At 41.6% G+C, this 24,012-nt stretch overlaps 1 protein-coding gene across 1 annotated transcript in view; it reads right to left on the bottom strand.

The window, feature by feature from the left end:
* Nucleotides 1-14,740: 14,740 nt before the first annotated feature.
* Nucleotides 14,741-24,012, bottom strand: part of Dock2 (dedicator of cytokinesis 2) — a 410,327-nt gene continuing 401,055 nt past the window's right edge. Inside the window, exons 47-52 of the mRNA XM_003473329.5 lie at nt 21,233-21,370; nt 19,403-19,530; nt 18,543-18,714; nt 17,630-17,750; nt 16,207-16,349; nt 14,741-15,328 (exon numbers count right to left, since the gene is read on the bottom strand). Coding sequence (XP_003473377.3) covers nt 15,266-15,328; nt 16,207-16,349; nt 17,630-17,750; nt 18,543-18,714; nt 19,403-19,530; nt 21,233-21,370 — 765 coding nt within the window. The 3' untranslated portion in view covers nt 14,741-15,265. The remainder of the gene's footprint in view (nt 15,329-16,206; nt 16,350-17,629; nt 17,751-18,542; nt 18,715-19,402; nt 19,531-21,232; nt 21,371-24,012) is intronic.

The following is a 24,012-nucleotide window of genomic DNA, read 5'->3' as shown; positions in this document are numbered from 1 at the left end:
TCATGGGCAGGTCTTAGGAATGAGTCAACTTGTGTGCATTGAGCCCTCGCTTCTACTTCAAGTGTGAGGATGGTGAGTGCGTTGCCTGCTGCCATATCTAATTCAACAGCCATAACAGCAGCTGCTGCTTCCACGTCTGTGGCTGTTGCAGTGGCTGAGCCTGGGGGCACGTACTTGTGGGTGGAAGTGGGCAGCCAGGCTGCACAGTGAGAGCCTGGGACCTCTCAGCAGGATAGATTCTCCCTGAGTGCTCCCTGAGACATAGCACATTTCTTTGATGTTTGCTGGAAAGCACTTCAGCTGGAACTTGCTACAGACAGGGTCTGGGGCTGAGGTCTGTGTGTGTCATTGATAATGTAGCTGTCATGTGCACTGAGTGAGAGTCTCTCACAGGACCTGAGCACAGTCAGCCAGTCCTCGGCATATGCAGTGCTTCATCTGTGATTCAACTCCACAGAGTAAAGCTGTTTAGAAAAAAAATGCATCTGCACTTAATACATATAGACCTTTTCTTGTCATCATTCCCTGAACAATCATTGTAATAACTACTTATAAAGTATTTACACTGTATTATTAGTCACCTAGAGGTTATTTAAAGTGTATGGAAGGTGTGTTAGGTTACATGCAAATACTATGCCATTTTATACAAGGAACTTGAGTGCCTATGGCTTTTGGTACTGTGGAGGTCCTGGAACTGATCCCCCTTGAATACCCAGGGATGATTTTACTTCCTTGGGATGAAGGTGGAGGACCACGAAATGGTGCCACTTACAGCCCAAGCTATCACTAGACAGGTCTATTTGTTGCTTTTATTTATTTTATTATTTTTTCCTTTTTTTTAAAAAAAAAGCTTCTGTTAAGAACTCATTATGATCGACTCCTGGGATGACTTGGAGAGAACCAAATATCCCTAACCATTGCCCTGCGCCCTTAGTTTCTCTCACTGATTTAAGGGCCTTCTAACATTGCTCTGTGTCATAGAAGAGGAATTGAGCTTAGCAAGGTGAAGTCCTATTCCTAAGGTCACAGTCCTGTGATATTTCACTCCACAACCCAGGGATTCTTTTGGAACATGTCCTCAGGGGTTTCTGGCTACTTCCCGTGTGAACTGCAGAAAAGGTGCTGTCTGAATCATCCTTAATTTGGTGGCCATGTCTTTCTGACACTAGTTCTTTAGTGAGAATTCTCTCTCACTGTGAAAACAAGCAACACATAGTCACACAAAAAGCAATGGCAGAGGATGGTCGACTTAGTCTTCCAGTCTTAGCAAATGCTCAGAACACAAGGTACATGTGGGGGGTAAAGAAGTGATGATATCACTTGCCTGGCTGGGACGACCCAATGCATGCTAGTGGGAGTGGGCTGCACTGATTCCACTTGGGTCTGCATAATCCTCCACTTGGAGCCAGACAGACTTGCCGACTGGCCGCACACTCTGAATCTCCACCAATGGCAGTTCAGAGAAGTGCTGCATTATAGGCTTTAAGATTTGGCCTCCAAAGTGCTACTAAAGAGGCCACAGGATGCAGCTTGGAAGTGCACAAAATTGTTAATTTTCACTTGGGTCAATGTGAAATAGAAGATGGACCAGTTTTCATGTAGCCTGTCCAGGATGTGAGGAACAGATGAGCAGGGGCATCTGCTGAGCATGGCTTGTCATGAAGCAGTGGCCAGAACTATAATGTATTATCTTGAATTCTTCCATCTTTCTGTCTCACTTCTCTTCTCCCTGCTGCCTGTGCATGCATTCCCCAAAAAGCTGATTACATGTTAATCCTGGGGTTGCATTTTCTCGGCTTGTGCTTCTTCAAGTTTAATATCTATTTGAATCATGCAGGATTCTAGCTCAAAAGTGGAATCAGATTGTAGCAGGTCTGGGGTGCACCCTGAGAGTCTGCATTTCTAACTAGCCCTCAGGTGATGCTGACAATTCAGGTCTGCAGATCACTCTTGGAGTAGTGAGATTTTAGAGGATTCCATGTATCCTAATTAAAAACAGAAGTTAGAAAACAGATTCACAGGATTGGACTTTGGAGTTGCATTGTCATTGTGTCTGACAGCAATAGAGTCCTCACTGCTAGTAGTAAACAGGATGAGAATGGTCCTATTTAGTGATGTAATTCTATGTGTTCCACCTGCAAAATGAGGTGCAGGTGGAACATGGGAGTGGGGTATCAAGTTAGCGAAGGTTCTTAACTGCTTACAAATAAGGATAATTACAAGAACCATGGTGTAGGGGGCCTGCTTTGATCACTCTGGAGATCCTTCAAATAGCAAATGATAGGTAAGGGCAACAGAACCCACACTTGCAAGTCAAAGGGGTTCAGTGTTAGTTTCCTTTACTGTAACGTGATTACCTACTTATAAGGTTAAAATAATACTAATTAGGTCAGACATCTGACAAGGGTCTCATTTGGCTAAAATCAAGGCATTATCAGAGTTATGCTACTTTCTAGAGGCCAGAGGGGAGAATCTGCTTCTAGTATTTTCCAGCTTCTGAAAGCTGTCCGCATTGCTTGGCTCACGGCTCCTTCCTCTGCAGTGAAAGCTAGCACTGAACAGTGATTCCAGTCCATCTGAATTCTCTTGATTGTATCCCACCATCTACTCTCTTCACCTTTAAAAGCCTCTGTGATTAAACTGAACCCACTCAGAAGTCCCCAGATCATCTCCTTTTTAAGGAGCATTGATCAGGACCTTATTCTATTTACATCCCTAATCTCTTGTTGCCATGTAACCTCACATATCCATAGTGGATTTGTGTTTGGATTATTTTACTTACAGCAGGTACTGTGAAGTTTAAGACTCTCATGTACTTGCAGAGCAGACTGGTAAGATTAGGTCAGAATCTGACTAAAGGGATGTCAGAGTTGCAAGAGTTCCAAATCCTCAACAAGGATCCTAGGGTAAAATCTGAATGCTGATGGGGGAAAAAAATACAACCCATAATGTGACATAGGAACTTTGGATGTATGAGCCTGAGTATCTTGAGCTCTCAAACCTCCTCCCCTTCTTTCTTGTCTAGGGGAATAGCCCGCTGTTTTCTTCACGATATCACTTGGCCTTGTGCACTGGTGCTTATTCCTCTGGATCACTAGCTGTTCCACTGGTCTTCGCTGCCTCCTCTAGTGAGCAGCATCGGGATCCAGCATGGACTGAGAAGGGAGCTGAGTGTTCTGCTTTGGGGAGATACAGGTTGTGCAGCAAAGCTGTTGCAGGATCTGTCTAACAGTACTCAAGGGACGGAAGTGGAGGCAGAGTGTTCTAAGCCTTAGGATGTTATAGAAAGTGCACATGGATAGAAGAAAATGTCCATTGGCTTAAAGCACTTATCCCTGATCCAGCATTACAACAAAGACCTGGAGCTGGTCTTACTGGTATTTTGAAATGGTTCCTGAAAGCCAGGTCTGGTGGTGACCTACAGTGAATGTAGCTGAGATACCATTCTTGTTGGTTTATTTGATACCATTATTTAAGAAGGGATCAGAGAGCTCAGGGAAGTGGGCATGTTAGAATACATTTATTTTATTCAGCGTGTGTTGAGAATTGATACCTGGTCAATTCTCTTGAAAATCCCAGAAGACATACTTTTTATTTAGGACAAAAAGAAAATATTGTCAGTTGAATTGTGTCCTCCAAAATATATGTTCAGTCTGCAGGTTCCCATGAATACAATCATATTTGGAAAGATGGTCTTTGTGGATATAATCAAATTAAAATGAGGCCATGCTGAAAAAGGATAGGCCCTAAATCCAATGATAGGTACTTAGAAGGAAATTTGGAGACACAGTGACACAGACACACACATAGGAAAGATGAACATTTAAAGCTGAAATGGTAGCTACGAGAGCCAAAGGACACCAAGGTTTACTGGCCATCACCTGAAGTTAGAAGACACAAAGAAATTTCTGCCCTAGAGCAGCCGGAGGGAGCACAGCTCTGCTGACTTCTAGTCTTCAAGAGAGAATAAATGTCCATTGTTTTCCATAGCTGAAATGTTTTATTGGCTTATAATTTGTGTAGCAGCCACAGAAAATTAATACAGACACAAAGCAGGGCAGTCTTCAATAAGTCAGTGTCAATGCTAGCATGTAGTGTTATGGAACTAGGCTTCCTATTGTCAAGGAGATGAAGAATTTCCAGTTTGTGGGAGAGAGGTAGCTCCAGCTCCATCAGATCCTGGGTAGTTGTAATTGTTATTATAGGTAACAAAGGGTGAGTAAGAGCAAAGCAAGAGAGACGGTCAAGGTGCCTTGACCCACATGGAATCATGACATTGACCAATGGTAGTTCTAGGAGTCAAATAGATGATCAGCTACAAAGATTGTAAATTAATTTATATGATCAGAAAATCAATCATGGGAAAATTTGAGCCTTCACTGAGCTTCTAGATTTAAGTCAAAGTCCATGAAAGGGGAGGCTCGTTCTTTTAAAAAACTCTACCCACAAGTATCTTTAGCAAATATTTCTCTGGTCTTTTCCCAAAGATAATTCTAACCACTTGTCAAGTAACTGTGTATCAGGGAAACAAGAGTATAGATTTCTCAAAGACTAACAGGTAAAGATCCAAGTTGACCTAATCCAAGTGGCCCTGAGCTCCATTATGGTCCTCACGTTCAAATGCAGTCCATGGAAAATAACAGACAGGAGTTTGGTCCGATTCCTGAATGTAGAATAGGCTATACATGCATCTGCCTGGCTATACCTCCTGCAAGATCCCTGTAGTATGAAGCTCTGATGGAACCTTCTACTGAAGGAAGCCACAGAAATTACCCTTTTGTCAAAAGGAAGAAGATAGGGTCATACACAGCAGTCAAAGATTTGAAGGAAGTAATAGTGGTGGTCATTGGTACTCCCATTTGATTCACCTGTTCATCATCTCTAAATATAAAGTGAATTATGGCAGATGATAGTACCTAAGCATCAATATTACTTGATGCTATGCAAGATTTTGTATCTTTTATGGATCCAATTAACATTCCCTCTGCTACCTGATAGTTATTCAATTGGTGAGTGCTTTCTCTTCATCATCCTTATAAAAGTAAGATGAATAGAAGGCTGTATTGCTATAGCAGGAAAACAGGATGTTTATACTGTGTAGCTTACTGTTAGACCAATTCTCCTTCCCTCTACCCTCATATAGTCCAGAGGGACCTTGTTTATACTAATATTCCAGGCAATGTCAAAGTATTCTGTATCGATTACCTCTTGTTCACTGACATGATGATCAAGGTGGGCCAAATACTCTGGATTCCTTGGACCAAGGAAGTCATTAGCAAAGGAATTAGGGTAGTGGGCTGAGGGTCATGGAATTTATTGGCCTTACCATGGATCCCATCAGTCAGAAGCAGGATAAACTTTTGAAGGCTCAGCCAAGGCACCAGTGAAGAACAGTATTTCCCAGAGTGAAGGAACTCTCTTCAAACTGTAGCAAACACCTTGAGCAATGGGAAATAGATGATACTATGCCTCCAACAGTTCCCAAGTGGTGGGAGTAGAATAACTTCTTACTATCATGCCCCAAGACTCATCCACACCTTCTATCTTTAAAATCCTGGATTTTTCACATTCAAAGTCCTATCCTATTATTTTGCTAGGGCTACTGTTACAAGTACAATGAACTGGGTGTCTTCACAAATTCATTGTCTCACATTCTGGAGGCTGCAAATCAGAGCTCATGGCTTCAACAGGGTGAGTTTCTTTTGAGGACTGTAAGGAAGAATCTGTCTCATGCCCTATTTCTCGTGTTTAGTGGTTTGCTGACAATCTTTGGTGTTCTGGAGTAGAGAGACAGCATCCTGGTTTCTGTTTTCATCTTAATGTGACATTCTCCCTGGGTCTTTCTTCAATTTTTTTTCTTTTTAAGGGACACCATTCTGATTGGATTATTACACACCCTGATGATCTCAATTTAAGCTTTGTTGCCTCTTAAAGACCGTAACTTCACAAGGTCACCTCTTTGTTTTTAGAATTTTTAAAAAATTTTGTAAAGCAAAACAGAAGGGTAGAAATAATACAGAATTTCAAAAAAAATAACAGTAAAAATCAACAATAGTTAATATATTACATATTGTTATTTTAGAAGTAGTTCACCTTATAAAATCTAAGCATAAAAATGAACAATCAAACAATAACAGCACAAACTATTCTTTTTGATGAACTAATTGAATTAGCAGTATGGTTATCTGTCTTGCGTGCTAAAACATACATAGAGCTATATGTATATACCTATAAGTTGTTTTTTCCTTTTGAGCACTTTCTTTCCCTTTCATTATTACAATATCTATTGTACATTTTGGATCATTAGTTTTTCAGTTTTTTGTTATTTATTTTTTATACTAGAGAGACAACATGATATTGTAAAAAGTGGTCTGATTTATTTCACTCATGAGGATAGTCTGAAGTTGCCTCCATTTACCTATAAATGTCTCAACAGCATCCTTTTTATAGCTCAGTAATATCCCATTGTATAAAAATGCCACATCTTTTTCATCTATTCTGTGGTTGGTAGGCATTTGGGTTGTTTCCAAGACTTAGCTATTACAAATTGTGCTGCTGTAAAAATGGGTGCACACATAGCACTGTGACATGACATTTTCAGTTTTTCTGGGAAAATATCCAGGAGGGGAATAGCTTGATTGAATGGGACTTCCAATCCCAATTTTTTGAGGAATCTCCATACTGATTTCCACAGTGGCTGCACCAGTCTACACTCCCAACAACAGAGGAGAAGTGTGCCTTTTTCTCCATAGCTCACCAACATTTGTTATTGATTGATTTCTTGAGGGCAGCCATTCTTTCTGCAGTGAGTTGGAATTTCAATGTTGTTTTAATTTGCATTTCTTGAATGACCAGTGATAGTGAACATTTCCCCATGTATTTATTTGCCATTTGTGTATCTTCATCTGAGAAATGTATATTCATCTCAGATGCCCATTTTTGGAGAGGGTCTTTGAATTTGGGGTGCTTGATGTTTTTCAATTTTTTATATATTTTGGATATATGTCCTTTGTCTGAGGGACTGCTGGCTAAAATTCTTTCCCATTCTGTGGGTTTTCTTTTCACTTCGTAGGAGATTTCTTTTGAAGTATAAAAACTTTTTAATAAGATGAGATCTCAGTTGTTGATCCTTTGAAGTACTTCTTTGGTGGTTTGTGTTTTTGTCCATGAACTCTTTGCCTACCCCTATGTCTTCAGCATTTCTATTTACCTTGTCTTCCAATAGATTTAGTGTTTCTGTTTTAATATTTAGATCTTTGATCCATTTTTATCTTAGTTTAGTGCATGGTGATGGGCACAGGTCTAATTTCAGTCTTCAGCAAGTGGAAAGCCAATTTTTCCAGCACCATTTATTAAAAAGGTTATCTTTCTTCCAGCAAAAATGTTTAGCCCCTTTGTCAAATATAAGGTGGCTAAGTGTCTCTGCAGTTGTATTTGCTTCTTCTAATCTATTTCATTGATCCTCAGGTATATTTCTTTGCCAGTACTGTGCTGATTTTATCACTGTAGCTTTGTAGTATAATTTCAAGACATGGATTGAGATGTCTCCTGTCTTGCTTTTGTTGCCCAAGATTGCCTTTGCTATTCTAGGTTTCTTCTGTTTCCAAATAAATTTTAGGAATTTTCTCTTTGTAGGTCTATAGAGTATGTTAATGGTATTTTGATTGGGATTGCATTGACTCTATGTAACAGTTTTGGAAATGGAGCTATTTTCACAATGTTAGTTCTTCCTAACCAAGAGCAAGGGTTATCTTTCCATTTACTAATATCTCCTTCAATCTCCTTTTCAAGGGCAGTATAAGTCTTTTACATTCATTGTTAGGTTGGTTCCTAAATATTTCATTTTTTGGATACTATTGTGAAAGGTTTTATTTCCATAATTTCTCAGTTAGTTTTTTGTGTACAGGAATGCTATTGATTTTTGAGTGTTGACTTTGTATCCAGCTACACTACTGAGTTTGCTTTTTAACTCTAGTAGTCTTTTGATGGAGTTTGTAGGATCTTCTGTTGTATAAGTATCATGTCATCTGTAAATAGTGATAATTTAACTTCTTTCTTACCCTTATTCTTTTTATTTCTCTCTCTTGTCTGATTGCTCTGCCTATTGTTTCCAGAACTATATTGAAGAGGAATGGTGATAGTGGACATCATTGTCTTTCTCCTGATTTTAGAGTGAAAGCTTTCAGTTTTTGTCCTTTTAGTATAAAGTTGGCTATTGGTTTGTCATAAATGGTCTTCATCAGATTGAGGTAGATACCATTTATTCTGAGTTTCTGTAGGCTTTTTATCATGAACAAGTGTTGGGCTTTATCAAAAGCTTTTTCTGTGTCTATTGAGATGATCATGTGATTTTTGTCTTTGGCTCTGTCATGGTTTATGTCTGTGGCCCCCAAGCCTCATGAGTTTGAATTGTGAATTTGTTTTTCAGTCATTGTCTAGTGCTAAGATTGACGGTGTCAGTGCTCCACCCACAAAGGGGTGGAGCCAGTATGTGATGTAATGGCAGGAAGAAGGTGTGTCTTGCTCTTTGCTGGTTTCTGTTTACTGTTTGCAGCCACCATGAATTGCAGCCCAGCCATGCCCGCCTGTCTTGGAGCCAACTGAGTGTGGACTGAAACCTCCAAAAACTGTAAGAAATAAACCTTTCCTTTCCCAACTTTGGGCTTCAGGTATTTTGTCTCAGCAACAAGTAAAAAGTAACTAAGACAGGTGTATTACATTTATTGATTTGCATATATTAAACCATCCCTGAATTCCTGGGTTAAATTCTGATTGGTCATGATGCATAATCTTGATGATTTGCTGCATTCTGTTTGCCAGTACTTTATTGAGAATCTTTGCATCAGTGACCATTAGTGAGATTGGCCTATAGTTCTCCTTTTTGGTTGGGTCTTTCTCTGGTTTTGATATCAGAGTAATACTTACCTCCAGGAATGAGTTAGGGAGGATTGCCTCCCTTTCAATATCATTGAAGAGTCTGAGGAGTATTGGCATCAAATCTCTAAATATCTTGTAAAATTCAGCCATGAATCCATCAGGACTTGGGCTGTTCTTTGTTGGTAAGTTTTTAATCATGCTTTTAATTTTAGTAGCCGATATTGAGTTATTCCTAATTGTTATATCTTCTTGAGTCAGCTTTGGTAATTTATGTTTCTAGAAATCTCTCCATTTCCTGTTTTCCACCCTATGTGAGTAAAGATTTTCAAAGTAGGTATTCATGATCTTCTGAATTTCCATGGGATCTGTAGTCATTTCTCTTTTCAGTCTTTTTGCATGAATTTTAGTTTTTTCTTGATAAGGTCTATCAATTTTGTTTATTCTCTAAAAAAACCAGCTCATTGATTCATTAATTCTTTGTATTATTTTCTTAGTCTCAATTGCATTAATTTCTGCTCTGATCTTTATAATTTCCTCTCTTCTATGAGCTTTGGGCTTTGTTTGCTCTTCTTTTTCTAGAAGCTTGATGTGTAGCATTAGGTTGTTTATTTATGCGTGTTCTGTTTTCTTGATGTGACAGTCTATTGCTAGGACCACTTTCATTGTGTCCCACAGGTTTTGGTATGTTGAATCTTCATTTTCATTGAATTTTAAGTATTGCTTAATGTCTTCTTTAATTTCATCTGTAACCCATTGATTGTTCAAGAGATTGTTATTTAATTTCCATGTATTTATGCAGGTTTTGCAATTTCTTTTGACATTAGTTTCAAATTTTAGTGAACTATGGTCAGATAATATGCATGGGATAATTTCAATCCCTTTAAATTTACTTCAGAATGTTCTATGGGCTAATATATGGTCTGTTTTGGAGAATGTCACATGTGCACCTGGGAAGAATCTGTATTCTGATGTAGTTGGTAGAACACTCTGTAAATGTCCACTAAGTCCGTTTGTTCATAGGTTTGATGCAGTTCTGTTATTACTTTGCCAATTTTTTGTCTAGTTGATCTATTTCTTTGTGACAATGAGGTATGAAGGTCCCCTATTACAATTTTGTTGTTGCTTATTTGGTTTTTCATATCTATTAGTATTAGTCTTATATAGTTGGGTGCTCCTGTATTTGCTGCATGTATGTTTATGATTATTAGCTCTTCTTCTTGAATGATACTCCTGACAAGTACGTAGTGGCCTTCTTTGTCTCTTTTGATCATTTGTGGTTTCAAGTTCACATTGTGTGAAAACTGAATAGCTATCCCTGATCTTTTTCTGGGTTCCTGTCACATGGAATATTGTTTTCCATCCTTTGGTTTTAGTCTAGGAGTTTCTTTTGGACTCAAATGTGTTTCTGCATATGTGTACTGCATATTGTTGTGTTCTGTATCTTGATCCATTCTGTCAACCTATTTCTTTTAATAGGTGAATCGAGGCCATTTATATTGATGGATATAGCTGATATGTACTGGCTCAAGTTTGTCATGTTAATTTCCTGTTGTTGGATTCCTTGTTTAATTGCTTGCCCTGTCTAGTGGTTTCTTTCTGTTGTTCTGGGAATTGTGGTCATTTTTATCTCTCTCAAGTATGTCTTTCAGTTTTCTTTCTAGGGTTGGTTTGGTGGGCGTGAATTTCTTCAGCTGTTCTTTGTCATGGAAGTATATCTTATTTCTTCATTAAATTTCAAAGAAAGTTTTGCAGGGTACATCAATCTGGGTTGAAAGTTGTTTTCTTGTGGAGCTTAAAATGCTTTACTCCAAGCTCATCTTAACTTGAGAGTTTGTACTGAACAGTCTGCCATGATTCAAACAGGCTTTTCCTGATAGGTGAGTTGTGTCTTCAACAGCTTTTAGTATTCTATTTTCATGCTGTATGTATGGGATCTTAATTATTATATGTCAATGTAGATTTATTTTGGTTTTGACTATTTGGCATTCTATATGCCTCACTTATTTGTTAATCAGATTCTTTTCTCATGTTTGGGAAGTTTTCTGCTATTACTTCTGTGAATAGTTTACTAATGCCATTTGTAATGACCCCTGCATCTTCACTGATGTCTGTGAGTCTTATATTGTTTCTCTTTGCATCATCTTGAAGCTATTGAATTGTCATTTCATGCTGCCTTATTTTTTTAAAGTTCTTTGCTTTTATGATTGCTAGCTGTGATCCTGTCCTCAAGGTCCAAAATTCTATCCTCAGCTTCATTCAAATGATTTTGCCAGCTTTCAATAGAATTTTTTATTTCTTGGATATCTCTTTGAATTTGTTTTATGAAATTTCTTCTTTTCTATATTGTTCAAGGTTTCCATCATTTTCCCATGCTCCTGTACTTTGTTCTGTCTTTTCTAGCTATGCTGAGCCACTCCTTTATTAAGGTTGTCATTTCTTTCTTTACCTGAGAGAGTATTTCTAATCTGATTTCCTCTATAGCCTCATGGATTTGTTTCTTTATTTCACTTGCTATCTTTCAGAAATTTCAGGCATATGACTTTTAATGTCCTCTATTTCAATGTCTCCCATACTTGTTCCTAATGGACTGGATGTTTGAGATTGCATTTTGCTTTTTTGTTTTGTCATTTTCATCTCCTGGGATCATATTTGGTCTTTCAGTTCCACTAGTCTCAACTGTCCATACTACGTGTCTTAGGGTCCTACTGTTTGGTTGATGTTTAATTTCTGGGTCCCACAATGAAGAGAAGGGCCAGTCACCTGAATTCCTCCTGCAGGGCCTGTTGGGTGAGTCCTATATTCTTCTTAGGCTGTCTAGGCTAGGAGTATTGATGTAAGTCAACCCTCTGTTCCTGCTGTTACTATAGCTTCAGGTTGTTCCAGGCCACCAGATCTACCTGGCCAATAGTGTGCACCTTAGCTGGGTTCCTACTGTGCCATTGGGTGTCTCATAAGCCCTTTTAATTTCCTCTGGGTTGGAGGAGGCCTTATTCACACTTTCCTCAACCCACCTGGTGTTCTCTGCATGGAGGAAGGACTCACTCACATTGCCAGGATCACCAAGCTGGGGGAGACTTTCTTACTGCTCCTGTTTACCCACTGAGGTCCAGAGGTCAGAGAGAAGGAGCAGCCGACAATTCACAAAAGGTCACCTCTAGAGTTAGTAGGTGTTATGACTTCAACATGTGGATTTTGAGAGGATATAAATCAGCCTGTGGAGCTGGCTGTAGTGGCACATCCCTGTAATCTTGGATGTGGAAGGAGGATCCCAAGTTCAAGTCCAGTCTGGGTAAATTAGTGACTTAGTAAATCTATGTCAAAAAAATAGAATAGGAGATGGGTAGGGCTGTAGCTCAGAATAAAAGTTCTGGGTTCAAACACCGGCCTATAACATGGTTGCAATATAGGGACAGAGGATACATCTGCCACTGGACAAAGTAAAGCCCTATTGAGGTAGAACTGTGACTTCCAGCTGGCCATGGTGGCTTCTTGTTTCAATGCTCATGGCATGTTCATGTTCATGGCTAGGTGACTGGCCTGGGTTAAAGAAGGACCTAGGCTGTTGAAATATAATGGAAGCAGGGAGAAGTATGTGCAGAATCAGCAACTCACTGGGCCACTTCTTAGTACTTTTATGTCCACTAATAGATAAAACAACCAGAAACAACTAAAGGCAAGGGGACTATAGCCTCAGGCCCTTTGTGGCTGTGAAGTCTGTCACACTACCAGGCAAATAACCCAGACCAGATGACTCACTAGGAGTGCATCAGGGAAATTTAAGTGACTAGCTGAGGAAGGAGATGAGATATACATTATAGTCTTGGTCCAGAAGCAGCAACTACTGTAATTTGTTTCCCAGATCTTGCTTTCTGTTCTGTGGGGCATCATAACTGGTAGTTAATTTAAAAGATGATGATTAGTCATGACTACTCCATCTTGGGAGAGGAGAAATGGATACAAATTTTGGTTCATGAACTTAATCTGCTCGACGGCTTTGGACAAGTTGCCACGTGTTTGTGTGGAGAAGATGGCTGCAGTTGTGTTTGTCACCTGATGCAGTTTGCAAACAAAAAAAAAATTTTTTGCCAAGTGCTTCTGTATGCAAACCAAATTGCTTGCAAACAAATGTGTTTATGAACCGAGGTACCATGGTGTATATATGTGCGCATGTGTAAGAATGACCTGGAATGGTTAGGGTCATTTTGCTGGTTAGAGTCTTGCTGGTCACAGCTGTGTGGTCCTGCACAGGTCACTTAACTGTAGAGATAGATGAAGTGATCCCAAGGGGTTTCCGAAGAGTAAAGAAAGAGACACACAGAGTTAGATCCCGCTCCTCTCTCTGCCTTTATTGCATACATACTACCTTGTGATTGGTGTGTGGGTCCAGGAAAGGATGTCTAGAGTGAGTGCCTGGAAAATGGTTATTATTATTTTTGGTCAATGTTACTATTTTTGTTATTGTTATTAGTATTGGCATTACACAAACATCACTGCCACAAAGCTGCAGGGTCTGGAATTCTGGCAAAGGGCCAGGCAGGCCATCCAACTGACCCGCATTTGAACTCTCAAACTGTTTAATCTGCACGTTTCAGTTTTGGTTCCATTTTCCTATGGAAAAAGAGGCAAGTTGCAATTGTTCCCTTCAGACCTAGTTAAGAAAGAAACCATAAATATTGATCATTTTCAGAAAACAGCACACAGGAATGTTATTACCAGGACTGCATGTTGTTGAGGGAAAAGACGGGATTGGAATTACAAGCTTCAGAGGTTAAAATTTTGCTTTTCCCCCAACAAATCAACAGTCTGTGAGTCAGGGTGTTTCCTTAGTGAGAAATGACATCTGCAGGTCCAAGGCATAGAATCAGATTTATTTTTCTGGAGTTGTGAGGAAAAGGGAAACCATTTTGCTTTCTTAGATATTTTTTATCCTCCATTGGTGGTTGGAAAGGCTTATATTTTAAGGTTAATCACTGAGGTTTCATTAGTTTGTGCTGAGAGAAAAAGCAGATTGTGAAGAGTTCAAACTTAGAACATGGAGAGGGAAAGGGAAGGAAAGGATGGACAGACAGGATGAAGGGCACTTGGTCCTCTGGTGTCTCCACATGAAGACGTGTAGCTTCCCTGGCTCTCAGCCCTTTAGCTCTTCCAGGCTCCTCTGAATGTCAGTTTTCATAGGATGTTCAGACCTTGAGTTGAGCTGGATTCCAATATCTAGGTGCTGTCTGCTCATCTTAGGAAACCAAAAGCATTTAATGTAGCTAAAGTCCCAACCACCAACTTAACAGAATTTTTTGGATTGTTGAGGAAACAAGAAAATACACTTGGAAATAGGCCCAGGGCTTGAAGAAGGGACAGAGAGGACACTAGGGAGACATGGGGATGTACAAAGGACTCGAGGTACCCTATGCACTGAGACCTAGAGCCAGTATAGAGAACTGAAGAAAGATCAGGCTTCCCAATCACAGTCATGACCATGACTAAAGGCTCTAAGACTTCTCTGCTCCTACCACTTTAACACTGGGTTGGAGTTTCTTAGAGTGAGCAGGCTTGGTGTCTTTTCTGTTTCTTTCCAGAAGCAGAGAAAGGTGATAGGAAAGTCCGCACTGCTTAAGTGACATGCTGAAGGTACTGGTTGGACTTTCTCAGCATCTTGGGGCCACAGGTTTTGGTTCCTAAGTAATCAGGGTCATGGAGTAGATTATTAGGGGTACCATGAACAAGGTGGGGGAATTCAGCATTGGGATAGGCAATGGGGTAACACCAGGCATCCTCACATCCCTGCAGCCCCCAGGCCTGCTTTCCATCTTGGAGGCTTCCTACTTCTAGGCTAAGAAATTCAGCTGACAGAATTAGGAAACAAGACTTGTTGGAGCTGTGAGACCATTTTTATTTTCAGTAAGAAAGAGCCACACTTTAGAGATGATCAGCCAAAACAGAAGCTGGGTGGTTGTATTAAAAACTGTAAAGTATAAAAACTGTTAACTAAAAATAAGAATAATTAAAAGCTTTTCTGTTCTATTAAGTACTAGGACTTAGACAATGAAATAAAAACACAGTTCCTTATAACTAAGAAACTGGGTTTTGAAAAGAGATGCCTAGGTTGCTGGGGACAGCACACAAGGAGCTTGCTGGCTCCTCTTCAGTTCAAAAAGCCAGAGTGGGGCTTCCTCGTCCATGAGGTCATCCACCTCCCTGAGGCCAAAACAAGTGGTGCAAGGCTTGATGTCACCAAACCTTAGGACTCAAGCAGCCCCTCTGTGTCTCTTCCAGGTGAGGACAGCTTATGAAGGCAGCTTCTCTCTTCTCTAAGTTCTGACATGACAGCCATGCTTCTCTTCTGGAAATGCCCTTCCCTGGCAGTCTCCATGTAGCTCTGGTCTGTAGCATCTCACAGGTCAGTGGACAGGAAGTCAGGGATCTGTTTGCCTTCTTCAGGGGATTTGCTGGCCAGCTGTCCAGGAAAAGAGGATAAACAACACTGAGAAGGGAGTCTCATGAGCATCGGACTAGAGCTTTCCAGGTTCCCTGTGTTGAGCTGTGCCCAAAGCCCAGGGAGTGAGGGTTGCTATGACCTTCAGATGGGTCAGAAAGGTGGTATTGGGGAGTGGTTAGAGGGGAGCTTTGCTGTTTCTTGAACCCTCACTAGTTCTATGAGCTTGGGCACATCATTTATGAACTCCGTGAGCCTTATTAAATCCTCAAGAGGATAGATACTTTAAGATCAAACAGGATAATGACTGAGAAGTGCTTAGCATGGTTCCTGACTCACAGTATGCTTAAGCAGACTTGTGATTTTTATAGCAGCACAGCTATAACATTACCTTGAATATCAGAAGTCCCATGGCACCTTCTTGATCTTGAGCAAAAACTGACAAGCAACAACGGGAGATGGGACTTCAACGGTCAGTAATTCAAAACTAACTTTTAATTTGGTGAATTTTTAAAAATAAGTAGAATAGAAAAATGTTTCTCCCAGAAAAGAACTTTCTGTTTCCAAAGACAGCTGGCTGTGAGAGCTTCAACAGGTTTTTGAAAGGGCAATTTAGCTTAGGGATAAGGCAGGTACTGCTTCTGAGTTCAGAGGGACCCTGCAGGACCCCAAGCTGGGGCCAGTTGTGGTCAAAGGAACCAGGTGCAGTCCAATAAAAGTACTCTGGGCATTTCTGGATAGTGTCCCTGGCCTCAGAACCCTGCACCCCCATGCCTCCTGAGTAGTCACAGGTGAATTCACCCAGCACACAACCTGGGCACACCCCTATTTTTTCCTGCATTGCTTTCTTCCCTTCTTCCTCCCAATGTTCTCCTTTCTGTGCCCATCTGGGTTCCCACCATTGTTTTGAAGAACTGATTGACTTTCTTCCTTGTTAGCGTCTTCTTGTCACTGTCTGAGGAGTGGAGGAAGGTCTGGCTGAGGCGGGGAGATGTGTTGGTTTCATCCAGTCCAGTCCCACCTGCCACAGAGAGAGTGAGGGCTGGAAGGAGAGAGGAGAGCCAGGTGAGAGTGAGTGGGTGGAGAAGCATGAACCCCACGGGACAGGAAGGGTGTCTTGGGGGAGGCAGGCAGGAGAAGCGCTGGAGGACAGAGGTGCAAGTCCTGTGCTCTGGGCAGGGTGGGGCTATTTCCTGCTGCTCCAGGGTCTGATGAAGCTGTGCTCCTGAGTGAGACTTGTCAAGCCTTGCAATTAGTGGTCCTGTCTCCTGGTCCACAGTCAGACCAGCCTCCCTTTCCAAAGGTTACTGGGCTGGGAACATGGGGCAGGAGAGTAGGAGGTCCTCCTTGCTACTCAGCCTTCAGCTTCCTCAGGGAACACAGGACCTTTTGGCCCAAGAGATGGAGAGGCAATGTAAGATCATTTTCCCTTAACCTTCCTATGCCAACAAACAACCTGCATGTTCCCTTTTCACCAAAGGCAAGGGTTGGGGGCTTCCAACCAAAGTGTCATCTTGAGCGAAGGCTGGGTGGACTGATGGTGACAGGCTCAGCTTGGCATTCCAGAGACCAATTACATCAGCCACTACTCTGAGCACTGGTTTTGCTATTTGTAGGGTGGGCGTGACAGTACAGAACTGTAGCATGTAGTTGGATCTACTGGACAGAGTCATTCTCATAGCCTCTATTTGCATGTGCATAAATGGGGGGAGTGGCATTATCTTCTTTATAAAGTGTGTGCTATAAAACAAAGAGAGAGGAACAGTGCAGAGCCTGGCACCAGCTGGCATTCAGACCACAGCAGGTGTCTTTGCCATGGTGCACACTGTCTGCCTTGCCTTTTTCTGCCCTTGCTCCCCCCCGTGGATTAGAAAGTCAGCTGTAGGCTGCTGCCATCCTCTCTGGACAGTGAGTGTAAAAGGCAAATGGGCAATGTTCAGGCAAATCCTCTCAGCTATCAGATTAGCAGCAAGTTCTGTAAATTCAGAAATAGAATTCTGGGTGCAAAAAAGAGCTGTGGGTCTTGGAGACTTGCCTAGGGCAGGTTTCTGGATTTTGTAGAGACTGGGCAGATGAATGCACAGGGATCCCTAATGGATCTGAGGGCCAGCACGACTCAGACCTCTACCCCAGCCCTGGACAGAGCTTTCTGGGATGGCTTTACCAGAGGAACGGGTGGATGTGGGGGACAGCAGAGCCTCTCACCCCAGGCTGTCTGGCCCACTTCACCATGTGCAAATAGTACCCATCGCTCCTCACCCCACCAAGCTGGTGCTCCACACTACCTCTACCCTCCAATGCTGGTGGTGACAGGGTACCTACCTGGGATGGTGGGCATGGACTGGCTGGCAAAACTCATTTGGGAGAGGATGGATGCCCTGGGAGGGACCGTGATATGCTCTGAGAGGTTGGTGTCACTCATGAATTCATGCTTCCTGGAGAGCTAGGTGAATGCACAACACAAACAGATCACAGAGGCTTAGAAAGAGGCAAACGTGATCCCTAAAGGGTAGTGATAAGGGCTTGTTTCTATGAATCTGACTCCTTTATTCTGGTTGATACCCTTTCCATGTGAGTCTACCATATCTGGTTGCTGCATATCTAACTCCCCAGAGGATGTTGCTGGGAGGGCACTTAGATGATCACATGAGTGGTGCCTCCTAAAATTGTGAATCACAGTCATTTCCATCTTTTTCCCTCTGGGCAAAAGTAAACTCTGAGACACACTGCAGTTTGTGGAGGGCCTTTTGTAGAACAGTTAATCTTTTTTTCCCTCCCAGATCCTCAGAATACATAAACCTTTCTGCCTGGAGGAAGTTAAGATTCAACTCAGGGCAGTCTGATGCTAACTCTTATTACTGGTTATTAATTTATAAAACCAAAACAGAGCAGTAAAATTTTCACACCTGCATCCCCACCTGGATCTCCAGTACTCAGAAGGATTTCAGTAGAGTCTGAGATAATAGTGGTTGGGACGGCCTTGGGGACTGAGGGCCTAGGGACTTAGGAACAGCTGGCTCAGTATCAGGTGGGGATCCTTTCCCCAACCTTCCAAAGGACCCATATGAACTCTGGAGTCAAATGGTCGAGGTTCAGTTGCCATGTCTGTTTCATCCAGCCTTTCCATCTACACAAATGCTCCCATGGGCACGTGAACATGCCTCACAGCCCTGGTGTCCTGCTGCGTGAGAGCCTTGCCAGAAGTGTTGGCTTGGCAACCCGCCTCACCACTCACCCGCTTCAAGTCCGACTCTGCTGCAGCTTTCTCATCTGCAAATACCACACTGCTCCTCTTTGTCCTCTTCTTAGATCGCCGCAGCTTGACCTCAGGCAGGGTGCTTCCTGGGGAAATAGGCTCATCGTGCTCAGCTTTTGGAGTCCTGGGTGGTGCCAGATCCAGGTCAAAGCTGAAGGGCAAATGGCACCTGCGATTAGACTTTCCTTAGAACTGCCTTGTTCCTCCCTGTTAATTGAGCTGTTCCTGGCAGAGAATTTAGAGGACTACTTGCTTAATTTTCCAACATTCAGCTACAGGGTAAAATGTAATGTGATCAAAAGTAGAAAGCCATTAGATCTGGATTCAAATTCAGACAATGGTACTTAATTGAATGCCTTCCAGTAAATTCTTCAACTTCCCCAAACATCACTTCCTTTTCAATGTAAGGGATGTGTGCAGAACCTCAAAGGATGGCCCTGAGATGGGGTCTGGGGACATATAATCTATTATTGGAATTGCTGAGCTGGCCAGAGCACAGTCAAAGGCTTTGTGACTGTGACAGGGAGGAAAAACCCAGCAGGAGGTACTCTGAGATGGGACCATTTCCTGCTGGGTGGGGATGGACCCTGTCCGTCAAAGATGAGTATGGACCTAACAAGTCATTCTGGCTGCCTGACAGGACTCTGGACAGAAAGGATGAGGCTGCGGTGAACTCCTACAGGTTAGAAAAGCCACCTTCTCTGAGCCACCAGTGGCCCTCTGAAAATGACACTAGACTTGGAAACCTCATGGGCCATGTGAGGGTTAAAGCAGCAGGGAGGAGGGAAGCCCCGGGAGGAAAGGAGAGGGGTCCAGGGTGGCTGTAGGCAGGGACTGACTTGTCGGAGGCAGCCTTGCTCGGTGTGCTGCAGTCGGAATTCATGGAGGCCAGAGAGATGATGGACATCTGTCTGTAGGAGCGCAGCATGGACCTGGGCCGGCCCACTCTCCGGTCATCAAAGTCGGGCTGCAGGTGGGAGAAGAGAATGGTTAATAGCCAGAGCTGAGGCCCTGCGGGCTCAGAATTCCTCCTGTCCCCTACCCTCAGGCAGGATGGAATTGTAGGACTGAGCAGGTCACCAACACAAAGCTTCCTGTCTGGCCTTTATCCCTGGTTCCTAGAAGCTAATCTTTAAAATTCTTAAAATTTCTAACACAATAGGAGTGTCTTTATCATTCTGGGTACTCCCATGGATGTACCTGACTTTATGTTAATATAATGGCTTGGGACAGAAGCTAGCGATGCCAAAAAAACCAGCCAAGTCATTACAGGGCTAAGGCTTTGAGCCATGAACTACTAGCTCAGCTATAGTGAGGGCACAGGGTCTGGATTTGGATCTCAAACAGATGGCCAGTAATTCATCAATCATAACTATAGAATGAAAGCCCTGTAAAACCTCTGGACAATTAAGTTCAGATGAACTTCTCTGTAATCATCCATCAGTGTGCCAGAGGGGGATCCATCCTGAGGACACTGACATTTTGGGTTTGGGATCCTTCTAGACCTCACCTATGCATCTCTCCATCAGGCTCATCTTGATTTGCATCCTAACCTGAAATCATCAGCACAGATTCGCCTCAGATTCTGATTGGGTTGCACCTTGATAAAGCCATCATCAGTTGAAAACATTTTAAGTCATAAATGCATTTAATAGACCTACACTACTGAAGATCCTAGCTTGGCAACATAGAGGATTGTAGAACACTGGTTGTTCACCCTGTGGTTTCAAAACAGCATAGAGCTGAAAGACTGGAAAGTCAAACAGTTATAAATTAGGGATGATTTGTATTGAGGCTTCCTGAGTTTCGTGAGTTTTTCTAGGGAATTATTACATACTATGGGATGATGACAGTCCCCAAAGTATAATAAGGCAGAAGTGTGGATGGCTCAGCTTTAACTTAGAATACACCACTGGTACGTAAAGTGCAGGAATCTTGTGGAGGACTGTCCTCATAGCCTGGAAAATTTGACCTAAAACTTAGCATCAGAATTGCATTGAGGTATTTCACATAGGAAATGTTGGAAAAGGAGACCTGTCTTGGAAAAAGCCTTGAGTAAGAGCCATAAGACCTGAGAACACTTTTAGGCTCTTCCAACATTCCTTGCATCTGCCTGGGTCTCTGTAAAATGAGAAGGTTAAGCAGATGGTCTCTGAAGAACTATACACTTTGATTCTAGTTTATGAGAAAGATGAATAAGATGTCACTGTACCAGGCTAAAGGCTTTGTTAGGACAGACAGCTTACTAGCCAAAAATAGTAGCTTGGGAGCCAACAGAGCCAGGTACCAACTCCATCTTTCTGTCACTTGCAATAGACTTTGGCAAGTTATTTGATACCTCTGAACCTCAGAAGACACAAGGGATCGGAAAGCATTCCTACCTGCCAGAGGTACTGTGATGAGCAAGTGACCTGGCAGATGTGAAGTACTTATTTAGATCAGGGCCGCACACAGTAGGTGCTTTATTAATGCAGCTTTTATAAGTATTCAGTCCCATAAAGAGTTGGTGTATACACAGCACCAATTTGTATTAAATACTTATTTGGAGATGACTTTTTAGGGACCAGGTTTACAGGAAGTTTCTTCTGGAGGGCAGGCTCCTTTGCTGGGTCCCTCCCCTACCGCATACTCCTCCCCCCACCACCTCCCACCACAGGGACCACCCATACCATCTCTCGGACGCCATATTCCTTTTCTACTTTCACTTTCAAGTTCTTGAAACATTCCTCCATCCGGTCATGGAAGGGCCGCAGGTTGTCAGATACTCTTTTCTCGTGGATCTTAATCCCAGCTCCTAGGAAGGGGATCTGGAAAGATGGATGGTAAAGGATGAGCCCAAAGCTGGCCAGCTCTTGAGGTCAAGACTTCCTGCTCAGAATTTGCTAAGGGTTTCAGTGAATTCCCAAGATAGTGCTTTAAACTCCAGCACCAAATGTATTGTTCCCATGGGAGCTAGGAAAACTGCTCTCTGTCTTCTGGAAACTTGAGTCCATGATTGCGAATGCCACAGATGCCAGCATCAGCTGTGCTCATACAGAGGGACCTGGGAGAAAGTCCTTATTGCTTCTTGTGGGTTCAGAAATGCAGCTATGATGTCACAGGCCCTCTCCGTAAGAGTACTGGGGAAGTTCTTGTTCCCATCCTGTGGCTCAGTAACCATGGCTGCTGGTGCCAGAATCCTTACCATCAGTCTACCTGCCCCAAAGTACCTAGGGCAGCAAGGCCATGAGGGCTCAACTCTGTGGAGCCCGGGAAATTTAAGGCTCTGTGCCCTGCAAAGCCATATACTTTTTTCCTCAACTGCTGCACTCTACACTGTAGAGGAGCTCATAGACACTGCCTACATCTTTCAAAGATGAAGAAACTGCACAGAGACGAGGATTTTGAGCTCCCCTATAAGCAAGGCATTTATCTGGTATCCTACATCTTATTTTAATGAAATTTTTTCTTACAAATGCTGTTTTGTAAAATTGGGGGGGGGGACACCCAAATGTTACATTGCATTGGCAAACATCAAAGTAAGGATCAAAGAAACAAAGAGGGAAATGGGAAACCTCTAAAGGAGAACAATAATTTTCCAGAAATAGAGCTCAATTTGAGAGAAATCTATGAGATGCTAGAAAAAGAATTTGAAATAAGTATGAGATGCTAGAAAAAGAATTTGAAATAAGTGTCTTAAAAAACTCAATGGGATGGAAGAGAATACATAAACAGTACAAAAATGAAAACAACAATTCAGGATACGACTGAGTTCACCAAAGAGATAGAAATCATAAGAAAAACATCTGGGCTTGGTGGTGTGTGCCTGTAATTCTAGCACTCAGGAGGCCAAGGCAGGAGGATCTCTGTGAATTCGAGGCCAACGTGGGCTACATGGTGAGTTCACAGCAAGCCTGGACTACATAGAAAGATTATGTCCCAACCCCTTGCAAAAACCAAAAGAACCAAACTAAAATCTTAGAACTTAAAACCTTAGTGAAGTGAACAAATGCAAAACAGATCTTTCATATCAGACTAGAGAAAGCAGAAAGAGTTTCTAAACGTGAGGACAGGTCTTTAGAATTAACCTGCCTAAGAAGAAAAAGAAAGAATACAGATAGACACACACATACAAGACGCTCAGAGGATCTCGCCTAGATTAAGCCCAAATGAACTTTCACCAAGGCATCTTATGTTCACAGTGTCAAAGAACCCCCAAAAAGTAAATCCTCAGAACATCAAGGAAAAACACACTGTCACATACCTATATGGGAATGCCATTAGATTTTGGCAGAATTCTCAGCAGAAACCTTAAAGACCAGAAGAAAATTGGAGGACATGTACAATATATTGGGAAGAACCAAAACCAAACAAGAACACCTGCTGACCAAGAATACCATGCCTAACAAAATTGTCCTTCAAAACTGAAGGAGAAATGTGTTTCCCAGATAAGCAGAAATGGAGGGAATTCATCACCATCCAACCTGTCTTATAAGAAATACCTAAGGGAATCCAACAGTTTAATAAAGGATAACTACTATTATGAAAATACATAAATATAAAATACTTAGTAGAGAACAAATTTACAAAAGAGAAGAGTATCAAACCTTAGCAGGACAAAAACTACCTAATCATAAAAATAAATATAATCTTATTTATAATTATTTAAATCATATTATTTAAATCATAATTATTTAAATCATAAATATTTAAATATTATAATCAATTTATAATTATTGATATAATATATCAATAAAATATAATAGGAGATAGAAAAGAATAAAAACATACAAAATAAACAATACAATTGACAAGATGACAGAAAGGTCATATCTATAATAACTATGAATGTAAATGGATTAAAAATGCTAATCAAAAGGCAGAGGCCTGAATGAGTATGAAATTAAAACAAAACCCTGATATATGCTGCCTATGAAGAACTCACTTTACTAGAAAGGATACATTGTGTAAATGACAACCGAATGGAGTGGGAGTAGTGATGGTCCTATCCAATAAAGCAAACTTTAAATCAAATCCTGTATATAGGCAAATAGGGTCATTATATATCGATAAAAGGATCAATTCAGTAAAAAGATGTAACAGTTGCAAATCTATATGTATGTAACACAGTTACCCAAATATATAAGCAATTATTATTAGATGTAAAGTGAAAGACTAATATAATAGTTGGGGACTTTAACATCTCCTTTCCTTCAATGGACACATTCAGAAAAGCAACAGAAAAATCTGAGTTGAACCACTGTGGGAGACCACCAAGCTCCCTTGAGAAATGTAGCCCATTGCCTCCATTTTTATGTGACCTTTACTTCGCCCTATTTACTGAGATGTGCAGAGCTGGCTTTACAGAAGCAGACAGTCCCTTAACTGACCAGAATATTGTGACCCAGTCTGGCCAAGGTGACAGTGTATGTCATTGCAGCAAAGTGAGTCAGAACTGCCCCTTGCTGAC

The sequence above is a fragment of the Cavia porcellus genome, unplaced genomic scaffold (assembly GCF_034190915.1).
Source record: "Cavia porcellus strain 051 isolate PalLab524CR breed Dunkin Hartley unplaced genomic scaffold, mCavPor4.1 scaffold_19, whole genome shotgun sequence".
Lineage (NCBI taxonomy): Eukaryota > Metazoa > Chordata > Mammalia > Rodentia > Caviidae > Cavia > Cavia porcellus.
This window is presented reverse-complemented; position numbering and strand designations above follow the sequence as displayed.